At 42.5% G+C, this 15,455-nt stretch overlaps 1 protein-coding gene across 4 annotated transcripts in view; it reads left to right on the forward strand.

Moving 5' to 3' along the window:
- Positions 1 to 15,127, forward strand: part of plekhm2 (pleckstrin homology domain containing, family M (with RUN domain) member 2) — a 51,059-nt gene extending 35,932 nt beyond the window's left edge. For 3 of the 4 annotated variants that reach the window (XM_078558100.1, XM_078558101.1, XM_078558102.1), the window contains 8 exons: positions 795 to 883; positions 2,083 to 2,215; positions 3,742 to 3,932; positions 7,529 to 7,594; positions 9,192 to 9,351; positions 10,982 to 11,161; positions 12,485 to 12,595; positions 13,045 to 15,127. In XM_078558100.1, the coding sequence (XP_078414226.1) occupies positions 795 to 883; positions 2,083 to 2,215; positions 3,742 to 3,932; positions 7,529 to 7,594; positions 9,192 to 9,351; positions 10,982 to 11,161; positions 12,485 to 12,595; positions 13,045 to 13,182 (1,068 nt within the window). In that variant the 3' untranslated portion in view covers positions 13,183 to 15,127. The remainder of the gene's footprint in view (positions 1 to 794; positions 884 to 2,082; positions 2,216 to 3,741; positions 3,933 to 7,528; positions 7,595 to 9,191; positions 9,352 to 10,981; positions 11,162 to 12,484; positions 12,596 to 13,044) is intronic. The other variant, XM_078558103.1, reaches the window with a different exon arrangement.
- The last annotated feature ends 328 nt before the right edge of the window (positions 15,128 to 15,455 follow it).

Consider the following 15,455-nt stretch of genomic DNA (forward strand, 5'->3'; position numbering starts at 1 on the left):
CTTAGTTATGATGCCCTCGTCCTTTTTATTTTTGCGCCCTGCCAACCCCCTGCACCCTAATATCCTGCTGAGGCTCTCTGATCTCTTTTGCATGAGCTGTGGCCGCTTGTGTTGGGCAGTGGAGGCTTGCTGACACCTACAGGATTGAATACCAACAAAACTGTGCCTTCAGGATAAAATCGGACGGTGGAAATTGCTGTAAAATTCAGCTGTTGTGTGGACCATACAGGATCCGATGGTAGATCAGTGAAAACCTGTCTGTTATCTACAAATGTTTTTGTGAAGCTGCAGCAGGTAGTTCTATCGGCCATTTTGGAAAGAAGGATTGCTGTCCAGTGAGTGGTTAGGAGGTAGAGTAAATCGCTTACTTTTGGAGGGGTGGTGGGGGGGAATGCAGGGGGCAAAAACACACAAGCTGAATGTACCACATATCACCACATGGTCCCAGGAACTGTTGGTGGTAGCGGTGTCTGAATGTTCACAAAAGGATGAACACAAGTGTTTTTTTTTCTAGTTCCTGCACACCTAGAAAGCTTTCATAGAACCATGCAGAATTCTGCGCAAGAGCAGATTTCATTCCAATCTTATAAAGCCACTACATTTTTTTGTGAAGACAGTGAGCAGGAAAATAAGGATCCTGTGACGCCTTATTGCAGAGCATTACAATGTAACAGTGTTCTCTTATAATCCCAAGTGTAATTTTCTCCCATGTTACTCACTTGGTAAGTTGTGGTGTTGGATACTTCAGTCTCATTCATGATTTGCTGTGTTTCACTCACTCTTCACTATTAAAGGTGGGGCTTGGTCAGCAGACCATTCAGCTTGTCTGCACCAATCGGCGGAGGCAGTTCCTGCTTGACACAGCAGACGAATCTCTTACAGAGTAAGTGCAAATCATGTTAAACACAAATAGATAGTACATTACCTCCATATTCCTTCCTTTACCCACCCCTAACCAGACATTCAGGTCATAAATCATCTGCAATCATGCAGCAGTTACATTTGGATGCCAAGCCTCTCTTTTGATTCCTGTGTTTATACAAAGTGCCTCTGTGTGTTTGAGTTTGAAATAAACATTGAAGATGCCTGCTGCTTTCAATCAAGCTCTGTACTTTTAATTATGTTATCTTAAGCCTCAGACATGACCTGTAATGATACTGCCATGAGCCACTCTCCCAGCAGATCTGTCACTAGCTTTTAATGCTTTTCTCAAAAGTTTGGAGGTTAGATTATGAACATCAGAACAGAAGTAGACCATTTAGGTCCACGAGCTTGTTCCACTATTTGTTGAGATCATGGCTAACCTAACTCCATATTTGTCTTTGTCCCCTATCCCTTGACACCTTTAGTTAACAAAAAAAATCAAGCTCAGTTTTAAAATTAACATTGTTAGATCAAGAATTCCAAACCCCTATCACCCTTCACTAGCAGCAATGCTTCTTAATTCACTAGGCTCACACTGAAGATGGCTTTTTTTGGTATCTGGGTGGCAATCATGAATCCTGAATTTTTTTCAAATCTCAGTCTGCAAACTGGTGAAACTTTGTATGTGCAGCAACCAGTCAGGGACTGCCTATAGTGCCAGTCTGTGCTGTGTTAGCTGATCTCAGCCAGAACTGTAAGGAGCATGCTTTGGTGCTCTTGGCTTAGTTCCAGCTCCTAGCTGCTGTCCTGTGAACCCTGTTGGAAATTTGTGTGGAGGAGGATATAGGACAGAGAAAGATCAAGCTCAACTGTGCTGCTGTCCACCCCCACAAATAACACACTGGCTCTCAAAATCTAAGTTTGCATATGCTACTTTGGTGAGGTATCAGAGAGTGGTTGGCACATGTGGAACTCTATATCAACAAAAGCCGAAGTCTTTAGGACTGGAGGGAAGAAAATTGGGTGGGCAAAGGAAACCACTGATTTGTACCAATATCTGTCAGCCGTATCAATAAGTGTGTGGTTATAGTGGTGTGATTAATGTACCTGTAACTCTAAAGGTATATACCTGTTACTGTAGTTACCTTGGCTTATTTAGTCATATATTTTATTTCAGCACCAGTTACATGGTGTATTATTTTTTTCCCTAATGTTTAGGTTTTTCCTAACTGCTTTGAGATCTGCCATGATTAAGGGCTGCAGAGAGCCCCCGTACCCCAGCATCCTTACTGATGCAACCATGCAGAAACTGGCACTAACGAAATTTGTGGCCCAAGAGTCAAGATGTGAGGTAATGTGGTAACTGAGCTGGATTATATTCTGCCTGATGGTGTCAGTTTGGGTTTTTCTGCTGGTAAACCAGCAATACAAGTGTTTGCTGTTCAATACTGAAGCAGTCTGTGCCCATATGTAGTAAGACCTGGACAACATTCAGACTTGGGCTGATAAGTGGCAAGTAACTTTTGCAGCACACACGTGCCAAGCAATGGCCTCTCCAACAAGAGTATCCAACCATCGCCCCTTGACATTCAATGGCAGTACCATTGCTGAATCCTCCACCATCAACATCCTGGGGGTTACCATTGACTAGAAGCTGAACTGGACCAACCATATAAATACTGTGGCTATAAGACCAGGCCAGAGGCTAGGAATCTTGCGGCAAGTAACTCACCTCCTGGCTTCCCAAAGCCTGTCCACCATCTACAAGGCACAAGTCAGGAGTGTGATGAAATACTCTCCACTTGCTTGGATGAGTGCAACTCCAACAACACTAGAGAAGATCGACACCGTTCAGGACAAAGCAGACTGCTTGATTGGCACCCCGTCCATCACTCCAAGATCCACTCCCTGCACCACTGACACACAGTGGCAGCAGTGTGTACCATCTACAAGATGCACTGCAACAACTCACCAAGGCTCCTTCAACAGCACCTTCCAAACCTGTGACCTCTACCTTCTAAAAAAAAATACAAGGGCAGCAGATGCATTAAAATACCACCATCTGCAAGCTCCCCTCCAAGCCACACCACATCCTGACTTGGAACGAGATCACCATCCCTTCACTGTCGCTGGGTTAAAATTCTGGAACTCCCTTCCTTCCTAACAGCACAGTGGGTATACCTACACCAGATGAACTGTAGGGGGTCCAAGAAGGTGGCTCACCACCACCTTCTCGAGGGCAATTAGGGATGGGCAATAAATGCTAGCCTAGCCAGCGACATCCACATGAAATAATACTTTTTTTTTAAAGCCACACAACACAAGCACTGCTGGACAACTGGGCTATGGCTCCTTCAAGTCTTGTGATGGGAGGGGGGACAGACAGGGTTCCATTTCATTGAGGATGAAACACTGATAGTTTGACCGTGGCACTGGGAAAGTGAGTGGAGGTGGGAAAGAAATAGGGAGGAGAAAATGAGAGGCCAAGGCACTTAGTGCAGGACACCACCAAGGTTGCGGTAAATTAGCGAAGCGTTGGTGCAGTAAACTTTGGTATTTAACAAACAAACTTTGGTATTTAAGAAAAAACTGTGCATTTTAGGAGGAACTGAGACCAAGGGAGGTAAGGGATGTTGCAGTTTTATGATCTCATATTAGACGAGGTGGAGTGATGAATCAGAATGCAGAGAAGAGGAAGATCGTGTAATGCAACTTATTTGAAAATGGAAGGCGGCAATGAAGTGACATGGAAAGCTAGAGGGGAGAAGAAGGATTAGAAGAGTTTTTAAAAAGTTGTTTTCTGTGCAAGTGTCTGCTTTCCACCAGTATTATTGCAGCAGCTGCTGCTGTGCCTGACTCTCGTGGATGTGTTTGCAGGTGTCTGAAGTCACCATCCACCTCTACAGTTTGATTCACTGGGAGGATCCCATGGATGTAACAGCAGGACCCCAGAGGAACCTCTACGTGGCACATGGAAATACAGTTATAAAAGAAGGAATTCTGCATTACAAGGCTGGCACTAGCTATTTGGGCTCACCAATCTGGAAGGCCTCCTATGTAGTCCTCAGGTGAGGCTCTGTCATCTTATCTTTGCACTTAAATTTCAAGGCCACATTCAATTTATTGCGGGGTTGGGATCTGTAGATCTGTTGGATTTATTTAACAAGAAGATTTTTTAATGCCTTTTATGCAGAACTCTGCGATGCAGAGGGATCTATGTGTTTTGGCACATAAATCACAAAAAGTTAGTATGCAGGTACAGCATATGAATAGGAAGGCATATGGAGTGTTGTTATTTATTGCAAGCAGAATGGAACATAAAAGTAGGGAAGTTTTGCTACATTGAGACCACATCAGGATTAAAAACAGAAAATGCTGCAAAAACTCAGCAGGTCTGGCAGCATCTGTGGAGAGAGAAACAGAGTTAATGTTTCGAGTTCAATATGATTCTTCTTCGGAACTGAAGTGAGGTAGAAATGTGATGGGTTTTATGCTGTTGAAAAAGTGGGGAGGGGCAGGTGGAGCAAAATAGAAATTCGGGGATAGGTTAGAGAGTGGGGAAGTTGAAATGGAGTACTGTGTACAGTTTTGATCTCCTTATTTAAGTAAGGATATAATTGCATTAGAAGCAGTTCAGAGAAGGTTTACTGGACTGATTCCTGGGATGAAGTGGTTATCTTATGAGGAAAGGTTTGACAGTTTAGGCCCATATCCATTGGAGTTTAGAAGAATGAGAGGCGATCTTAATGAAACATATAAGATCCTGAGGGGTGGATGCTGAGGATGTTTCCCCTTGTTGGGGAGTCTAGAACTAGGAGCCATGGTTTAAAAATTAGGGGTCTTCCATTTAAGAATGAGATGAGAATTTGTTTCCTCTGCAGGCCATTAGTCTGTAGAATTCTTTTCCCCAGAGAGCAGTAGACACTGGATCATTTGATATTTTTAAGGCTAAATGAGGGAATCTTTATTGGGTAAAGGGTATAGGGGTTAGAGAGGAAAGTAGAGTTAAGGCTGCCATCAGATAAGTCATGATCTTATCAAATGGCACACTCCTGCTCCTAATTTGTATGTATGGTAAATATTTATAGACTAACATGATTTCTACTTTTATTTCAATTTTTCTTCCCTTCTTCCCATGATATCCTGTAGGCACTGACTTGTTGGGTGTTAGCAACTGTCCAGTACCTCTCCCTAGTGACTGTGCTTGTTGCGTGAGCCTAGACATGTAATCTAAAATGAGCTGTTAGTCCATGGGTCGGATGAAAGCCTACCCAATCAGAGTCCTCGCTCAGTAGGACTCAGCAGTATCATAATTGGCTAATTGTGAATATTTGTCTCCTCTTGCAATGGGGCAGTGAGTGCCTTGGCTAAGACCCCTAACTCAACTTGAATCGAAGATCAAGCTTACACTGGCGGGTTTGCATTTATAGCCCATCCTTTATAAGTAGTGGTAGATCACTTTGAGCTTCTGCAGTCTTTGTGTAGATATTCCTCTCACAATAGTGCTAAGTAGGGAATCTTGCTGTTCTAACCCATCGACTATTAAGGAACAGCGATTTTATATGTCCAAGTCAGAAGAGTGTGAGACTTGCGGGGCGGGGATCTTGATGATGGTATTTCTACAGCATTGCTGTTCTTGTCCTCCCCTTTGGTGGGGGTCATTAGTCTGTGTCCTCACTGGCTGAACCACAGAGTGGGGACTACATGAAATTATGCCCAATTACCTACAAAAAATACTTGAGCCAGCATGATGTAGACTATACTTCCATCCTAGTAATGATACTTGCCAGTGCTGTACCTGTCAAGGCTGCATCTCGCTTCTCTCACATTCACTTTCATGTTAAGCTGTTACTATCCAGTTGAGGTTACCTGTTACTAAGCACCACTGTTTGATTTCGCTAACTGTTATGACCACAGCCGATGTTAATTGCTGTGCAAACCAAATCCGAGGGAAACTTGGCTTATGGAGCATACCCCTTTATTCTGAAAACGAGAAAAAGACATACAGATCTCAGCAACAAGAAGTCCAGTAACACTTTTGGAATTTTAAAAGTTAAAAGTAAAAGTTTTATTAACAAGAATTAAAGAACACTTAAGCACACAAGATTACAGTTGCACAGTTAAAATCAACTTTACAATACATTCACCCAAAAGACACCCTACTTGGTCAAACACACAAGTAAACACCTTCTAGGCAACACACCCTTATAGATGTTTAACTATAAAAATCCAGTAATATTACCCAAGGCAAACTGCTGTAGGTTTAATAAAGACATACAACATGACCACCTCATTCCCCTCCCACTGTGCTGTGGAAATCCAAAACTTCAGAACAAGACTGCTTGTTGCAGCCCAAGGCTTTTTTGGCTTCATTGGATGGCTGATTCAAACTGCATCTTCTCCCAGCCTAGAGCTACAGCTAACAGCTCCCAGCTCCAGCTCCATCTCACAGCTACCTTAAGCTTTCCACAGTAACTCTAAAGTACCATTTCCCCCCTTTCATCTCACGTTCCATTGTTCTCACACCTCTTTGAAACTCAAATCTTTCCAAATATAAAATCTTTCATGTTTCTATTTTTTTCTCTGCTTTCGGATCGATAAAATGTAATATACCCTCTTCTGTTTACCTATGGAACTCCTGCAAATTGCAAACATGTTTCTTGGTCACCTCTGACTTCCCTTTGATTTTCAAACAACTCTCAACTTATCTAAAAATGTATATGTTAGATTCAATCTATTCACTTGTACCTCAAGCCTAATGTCTCTATCATTTCATGTTTTAAACCCCCCCCCCCAAGACAAACCTGTCTTTTATTAACCTTTGCCCAGCTTAATTAAATCATTTACATATAGTCAGCCTTCTTTACAGAATAACACAATATTCCCCAAAAATATTAAAAAGAATAACCTCCATTTCTCACACTAACATTACAGGAAAATTTGTATATTATGACACAAAATGATGCAGTTTGTGATGACAACTTGGACTTGGCTTTGAAATGGAAATTGTTGAGGTTTTCACTAGAAAGAGATCTGTTTGGAGAAAAAGATTGTAAGTGACCCATCTCTCCATATCTAAGAAAGAATATACTTGCTTTGAAGGTGATACAGAAAAGGTTCAGTAGATTAGTTCCTGGGAAAAGAAGGTTGTTCTCTGATGAGAGGCTGAGTAAATTGAGTCTAAACTCTCTGAAGCTTCAAACAATGAGAGATGATCTCATTGAAACGTGCAAGTTCCTGAAGGGGATTGACAGGGTAGACACTAAAAGGTTGTTTTCCCTGGTTAGGGAATCGAGAACACAGGGGCATGGTCTCAAGGTAAGGGTTGATCAATTAGAACTGAGATGAGAAATGTGTTACGCAGAGGGTTGTGGATCTTTGGAATTATCAATGCCAGAGGGTTGTGGGTGCTCCATCGTTGAGTACCTTTAAGATGGAATTGGACAGACCTCAGGAATTTGAGGGATATGGGGAGCAGGAGAGAAAATAAAATTGAGGCAGAAGATTGGCCATGACCGCATTGAAAGGTGGAGCAGGCCCAAGGGGCCGTATGGTCTACTGCTCCTATTTCTTATTTTCTCTAGCCAACATTTCTGTTACTATTGTGTTGACAGAAATAGCTGGCCTGTGCAATTCTATTGATGAAGTTGTTTTATTTCTGCAGCAACGGGATCCTCTATCAGTACCCCGACAGAATAGATGTGACACCGCTTATGTCAGTAAACTTGGCGTAAGTACTTCATGGAAAGATGTGCACTTGGTTCCCTATTTTCATTCTCCTCACTGACTCTTTGTATATCTCTGTGTGTCTCTCCTTTTCCTGTTGCCCGTTCATAGTGATGTCAGGAAGCACTTCGTGCAAAGGATGGTGAAAATCAGAACTTTTTTTTTCCCCCAAAAAAGCTGTTGAGGTTGGGGGCCAATTGAAAATTTCAACAGTGAGATTGATGGATTTTTATTAGGAAAACGTATTAAGGATTACGGAACCAAGGCAGATAGATGGAGTTAAGGTACAGATCAGGTATGATCTAAATGAATGGGAAGCCAGATTCGAGGGACTGAATGGCCTACTCAGTTCCTAACAAGCAAGTCCAATCCCCAGCTTTACTAAATTGCTGAAACTAGGATCAATATTGCTTAAGGCTCAAGCACTTGAATGGGATAACTTTTATGTTGACAAAATATAAAATATAGCTGCATTAGCAAGAGAGAGGCTAACCCAACTAATTTAAGATGATGAGCAGCAGAGCTTACAGACCAGGGAGGTTCTAGGTTCATTGCATTGGTCTCAGCAGGTTTGCTATTTTTTTGCATGAAGTTCAAAGCCAGGAGAGGCAGCTGAATCTGAGAAAGCAGTTGGGAACCATAGAAGTAGTTGGACCCAAACTGCAAACGGATGGAACAATGGCAGAGGAAATTTAATTTGGGTGATTTGTCAAGTACTGCAAAAAAGAAAATGCAGGTGACACAAGCACTTCATGAATGGTGTTGAAATAAGAATGAAGTTGAAAAGTCTGGAATTCTTAGTTACTCCAATCATTGGTGAACAGCAAGCGCTAAAACCAATGGAATACTGAATTATATAACCAAGGATTTGCTGCTCAAGCTGTAGTGCTCTGGCCAGTCCACGCTTTTCTGAGTACTAGTCACTGAGATATGAGAGACATTTAGGTTGTGGAGACAATGCAGAGAAAAGTTTCAAGGCTGACCCCCAGCCCCCCCGCCCCCTTGCCCTTTGTGTCAATGGCACTCACTTGTGAGAAAATATTAGGGAAACATGGGCTTATCAGGAGCTGACTGAGAAGAGGACCTTACTGAAGTATATAAGTTAGTGAAGAAGAATCTGGAATGTTAATCCTGATGACAAGGCAAGGCAGCTTTGGGTTTAAACTTGGAAAAGGCTGATTTTTCAGTGATGCCACAAAGTTCCTTATACAGAGCGATCAACAAATTTTTATGGACTTCCAGGTAATGTAGTGGAGACAAAAACCTTGGCATTATGGAAGTTTAGAATTCTAGTTGGATGACATGACGGATCTTTCTGGGTGTATGAACCAAGACTGGCTGACCGCCTCCATCTGTTTTATCTTGTGATCATGTGAATCGAGAACAGCCATTTCAGCACAGATTCAAGTTTATAGGACTTGTAGAAACCAAAAATTATTTGTGTATTTTGTATCTTGATAATTGGAAGGAATTCAAATCCCTGTAGCAAAAACAGTAGAGATCTCTTGCAGGTCGAAATCTTCTGTTCACCCCAGTTGTTAGATTGGTTTAGCACAGTCATGCTGAGTTTGATGGGACCTCCCTTGCTGTTTGTATTGTAGTGGAGAGCAATGTGGAGGCTGTCGAAGGTCCAGCACAATTGAGCGACCCCACACATTCCAGGTGATTCTGACAGAGCGTCTGGCTTTGGAACTAAGTGCTGAGAATGAGGAGGAGATGGCAGACTGGATGCAGCACCTCTGCCAGGCGGTGTCAAAAGGGGTAAGTGAACTTGAGCTGCAGTGAGATCCCAGTCACGAAAAGTGTGAAAGACTTTTCATGCGATTGAATAGGATATGGTATTCCATCCTTTATTTATTGTGCTCCATCTACTTTGGGCTTCATTCTGTAGCACCATCTTCATGCTTTTCGTAACTGGGAGCATTAGATACTGTTTTTCTACCTACAAATGACTATTGGGGATTCTTTATTCTTGTTCTCCAGGGCTGGGGTATAGTCCACAGGCACTGGACACACTCTAATATCTAACACATAGCCATTCTATATTGTGACTGGTGACATATTAGACAAAGATATCAAAACCAACATCCTTGCCCAACATCCAGACACTTGCATTTCATCACAAATCACTGGATACTGATCAGGAGCTAGGATCCTTGATGTTTGTAAAGATCTCTGGCTACTCTGCTGCCTGAGATCAGCTAACCCTGAGGTTGGTTGGTGTCACCCTGAGGAATACTTTTAAGCTGTTGAGTGAAGTGGAGCAGATGAAGATTCTATTTTTTTTAAATTACTTTTAAAGTATGTGTGGTCTGTATCATCCTTTGATCTGCAGAATTGGTGGCACAAGCATAAAATGCACAATATTTTGATTTGCCTGACGTGTCTTGGTGAACAGTGAGGGCTCCATAAGAATTACAGAAAGGAATTAATGCACTGCTGCTGAGCACTCTGATGGGTCTATAGTTCATGCAAAATTTTGCTCTGTTCTGTGTTAGGACTTGCAGGTGAGCAAAAGGGCAACTTCATGCAACTGCTGTTGGGTAACCACTGTGCTGATTGCCTGAGCAATTATAGACATAATTTAATAGTGATCTCACAAAACAGTTTAGTCCCTCCTGCTATGTCCAGAGGCTCGCTTGCCTGTAGCAGGTAGTATCTGCCATTGTCAGTTTTCCAAAAGCTCAATACTTTTAAGTACCCACAAATTCATCTGTGCACCGGAGACTGTACTTTTCTTGGAGAAAAGAAGGCTGAGGGGAGACTTGATAGAGGTATTCAAGATCCTGTGGGGTATGGACAGGGCAGATAGTGAGAAACTGTTCCCACTCAAGAGAGCATCAAGAACTAGAGGACACAGATTCAAAATAATTTGCAAAAGGAGTAAATGTGATATGAGGAAAAAAATCTTCACCCAGAAGGTGGTTGGAGTCTGGAACGAACTTCCTGAAAGAGTGGTGGAGGCAGGTTCGATTGAGGTATTCAAAAGGGAATTGGATTGTACCTGAAAAGAGAGAATGTGCAAGAGTTATGGGGATAAAGCAGGGGAGCGGGACTAGGTGGAATGCTCTTTCAGAGAGCCAATGCAGATCCAATGGGCCGAATGGCCTCCTCCTGCACTGTAAAGATTCTGTGATACACCTGGTGTGTGACAATGGCTTGTGTTAAATAACAGGCAATTTGTGGTGTCATTAATATCACTGAATATGCGCCAACTGCCATCACAGAATCCATGGTGAATTTGATTCTTGAGTAGAGAGTACAGGCTGACTGATTCTAGACTTCTGCGCCTGCACCCTGATGCTTTTTGGTTTGCAGTTGAGTTAAAAATAGTCACAGGTTCCCTCTTGTTATGCTAGCTGTTTTGGTATATTAACTGTTGTGTTGTCAGATCATTCCCCAGGGTGTTGCACCCTCTCCATGCATCCCATGCTGCCTTGTTGTGACTGACAGGATGGTGTTTACGTGTCATGAGGACTCTCAGACCAGCTTCTTCCGACTATTGGGTAGCACTGAGCTAACTAATGTCATCAGTGTCTCCATCGGCCCCAGCAGAGAGTACTGCCTGATGGTGAGTAACAGTGTAACATCCAATACTTTCTAACTTTCTTGTCAGAAAATGTTTTTTGTTGCAAATTTTTGTTCCTGCCTCTGTTCCTGAAGGTGCTCACTGTTGCTGGGGTACAGTTCCATAGGTGCCCTCTGGTGTTCCTAGCTTACAGCATGGTGGGTGGAGTGAGGAATTTTAATCTAAATGACAGTGGGATGAGAGGGACCCCTAGTGGTTGGTAGCTAATCCTTTCTTTACAATTCAGTGAAAACTGTATCCAGAATTCTAGAGGTTTTAAGATTATGGCTCCAGCCCTGCAGTTCAGTGCTGTGTCTGCATCTTGTTGAAGCCGTAAGGCTTGTGTTAGGTCAGTTGGTGTAGAATGAAGGGACAATCCTGATCATTACGGCTTTGTACATTTCCCTTCCTACTTTTCCAGATCAAACGCTAATAAATTTTGACCTATAATTTCAAGATCCCTGAGCCAAGAGAGTTGTCATGCAACTTTCCTCGTGAGCTGTGCCTGTCTGTAACCATTCACTAGGAGTGTCGTGCGAGATCACTCGCCTTTCCTCCCAGATGTGAAGCGCCTGGTCTCTACTTTACTGTGGTTCTGATCAGAATGCACCATATAAAAAGTTACATGCAATCCTGCTCCATGGTACAGTGTTGTGGGACTTGAAGGCCATGGCATTATGCTCAAGTGTTTGTTTTTTAGTACTCACTACACCGATGAACCCCTGCCAGTGTGATTGGTTCAGCTAAATGATCCAGTTGCTATTGTGCTGAATTGGCGATAATGACTTTAAGGCAATTACACGAACGATTTTACTATTTTGCCTGTGGATGTCGGAAGAAACAATTTACAGGCGAGCGATAAACTACATCATTAGTCTTTGCAAGCCTGCTGAGTGCTTGGTCAGCTTGCAACCAGAACCAAGTGGCATCCCCAGCAGTTAGCAACCACACAATAAATAACTTACAATAGTTTTCCTCCACAGACTGGAACATTGGAAGGAACAGAAGTAGGACATTCAACCCCTCACCCGTCCTGTGCTTCAGTTAGGTTGTGGCTGATCTTAAAGCCATTTACATGCTTGCCAGGAGAGTGTATGCCAAAGAAGAGCTGTATCATAAATTGGGTATAAAACCCTATTCATCGTAAAGTATTCTGAAGCTGGTTGAATATACACTTTCCTCACCCTGTCATGGGTTTGAACGGTGCCCCTGTCAGTATTGTCCAACAATCAAATATGTCTTAAAGGCTAGTTAATCATCTCTTGTGCTGCCCGCCTCTTGCACTTTATTCTCATTTATTCCATTGTTTCTCAAATTATGTTCTAGGAGCTGTCTGATGATCAGAAGTCTCCTCCCTGGTTCATGTATTTCAGTTGTGCTGAGGAACTACAGCGTTTTCTTGCTGCATTGAATGGTGCCTGGAGGAAGATCTACCAGGTAAGCTGGAAATGTGCAGAATGTTTAACCTACCTGCAAAAGGAATGAGCAATGTTCCATCTGCCACAGCTCTCATAGAGATGATCACTCCTTGTCTTTCCGTGGTCCTCAAGTTTAAACTATCTGCCAGGAGCTCCCCTAATAACAGTAGATTAATACAGTATATAGTCTGGTACTGAGCATTAAAAACAGGCAAGTCTCCAATTCAGTCCTCCTCTATGGAGTTGTTGACTGATCTCAGCCATGATGTTAGGGCATTTTATTTAGCCTCAAATGCCACCACCCCGCACCCCACAACTTCCTGGTTTGGGATGGGAAAGTTGGCCAGGTTCCTCCTTATGATTGCTCTTCCATTTGTATGGTCTTTGGATGAGGTTTAGACTTGACGTGGCGCTTGCTTTTATCCTTGAAGGTTCTGCATTCTGATTTATGCTGACTCTCCTTTTCAGGTGGATCTACCTTTGAAACAGCTTCAGGATCCTTCCATTCAGAAGAAATGCAATGATGCAGTCCTGCTTATTCGGACCACATGGCAGCGAAGCGACAGTCTATCCCGAGGACGTGCCGAGCGTGATCCATGGTGTTGAACGCCTTGGAACCCTAGCCATGTGGTGCGAGAATGCTGCAGGCATCACTCGCTCACTTCCTGTGTTTCTGGATATTGTGTGACTGAACGCACAGTGTCACTGGAGGTGTAGGAGTGTAAAGGAAATGGTACCAATCCAAATATACAAACCCACAAGTCCTTGGAAATGCTTCAACAATGTCAGTTATTGGAAAGGGAATGAGAGAACAGAAGAAATCTTGAATGAAAACCTGCCTATTGAGCTGGGTAGCAGATGTGCTTCCACTCTTCAAATTGTGAAACATCTGCATTCTCAACAAATCTGTCTGGCTTCACTAAGACTTATTTAATGAATATTCCATCTCTGAAAGCTTGTGGTCCAATTGCATGAGTGTCTTCTGCAATAAGAGTTTTTATAAAAAATCAAATTGCTTTCTTCTTGAGCAAAGTGCAAGGACTAGTGAACAAAGCCTAAGAAACACTTGTCTCCAAATCACTGCCTTTTGTTGCTGGGTGACCCACCTGTGCTTCTAATATGGAGCAAAGTGACCTTTTCAATGTCAGTCCCAGGCTCTGAACACCTGCCTTAGGCTTCAGTTGTTACATCTGTTTCTGAAACTTTTGGGGAACGATTTTTTTCCTCCTTGAGTCCCCCATGTCAGTGACTGAAAAGACTGGGTATCATCATCTGATATATAATCATCTGCATCGGGCCTTTCCAAAGCTTTAGCAAGTCATTTTTATAGACAGAATGCTTTTATTAATAGTTATACTGTTTAGGTCTGACTGCACAACAGTCACTTTTCAATGACATCCCTTAATGTTTAATCTGTAAATAAGTTCATCCCTGAGGTTAGTGTCTGTAATGGCTCAGTTTGTGACCTCCTTCCTGGTAAATGGCGAATCTTGCACAAGACTCTAGATCTATCCAACCTGGTGAAGCAACCACTGCATCCTCTCCTTTAATTCTACAGTGTCATAGATGCTGTTTAAATGAAAGTCTGCACTGGCACATTGGAATGGCTAACATCGACATTGGACTGAAAGCCTTTTTATTTCTGTCAATTGAACATTGAACAGAGTTGGATTTTCCCACTATATATCTGAAAAACCGTATGTAAGAAATGTCAGGAAGGAAAGAATTGTCGATCTGTAACTCAAGGTAGATGCTGCAGTTTGTTAGTCCTGTCACAAATTCAGAGTTTTCTCCAGCATTATCTTGTGCATTTTCTTCAACAGTTCAGTGGGCTGAAGTGGCAATTTCAACCTGGAAGAAGCTCCATTGCTGAGAATGTAGTGGTGTAATGGTGTGCAAATGACAACAGCCTGCACTACTGTTTACAAGAACTCTTGCAGAACGGTAACTTCTACAGCAATATGTCTGGAAGCCTCATAGGCAAAGGCACCAACTGTTGTGCCACTAACCCATACAGGCCAAAAGGCCCAGGCCAAAAGGCCCAGGCCGTAGCAAATCTGTGCTGTTTTCAGCCAGTTATTATCTATGTGTTATAACCATATAAAGCTCATTCTTTTGCTGCCACTAGGTCTGAATACACTACTGCACAACATCATATTCATTGTACTCCCCTACCCACTCACCCCACCTCCAACCTAGTGACGGTATCTCAATATTACATTAAATTTTTATAGTCTACCTCTCTTCATCAGCTCACCTGAGTATTCCTAGTTCCTGTGAACGGAGCAGCAAATGTGGACACTGTCTTCATTTTACCCCTCGCAATTTGCAGTTCCTGAATTCTGGAGAAATGTAGTAATGTGCAGTCTGTCAGAGAAATTTGTGGTTTGGGCAGTTAATATTTTTGCAGTTTAATGGAAACTCATCTCTGTTTGTTTAGCATGCTAATCATGTACAGTCTTCTACCTGAGTTGTAAACCTGCTCTGTAATTTTATGTTTCACTCCCCTGGTTGATAAATTGATAAACACTAAACTCATAAGATGAATCACTTGAGGAGCTACTGATGCCTATATAATCATAACCACCCAGGGCTGATGCCCATGGAACCAGCATCTTTGGAATCTATAACGCAGCAATAATGAGTGCCCTTGGAAATCTGTATCCCAGCAAAGCTCGTGTATCTTAATATAAGCACCTTGAGGATAGGAGGATGGGGAAAAACTGATACTTTTCTTTGATGTTACTAATTCCTCTCACCGAACTCTATCTGACTTTCCCATTCCCCAGTGTTTAAATAAAGCATTAGTGGCAACCCTTCTGAAGATAATTTAATAATTACCTTATAATAACTTTTGCAGAACTGCTCAAGCCCTGTTG

Source organism: Cetorhinus maximus, chromosome 15 (assembly GCF_964194155.1).
Source record: "Cetorhinus maximus chromosome 15, sCetMax3.hap1.1, whole genome shotgun sequence".
NCBI lineage: Eukaryota > Metazoa > Chordata > Chondrichthyes > Lamniformes > Cetorhinidae > Cetorhinus > Cetorhinus maximus.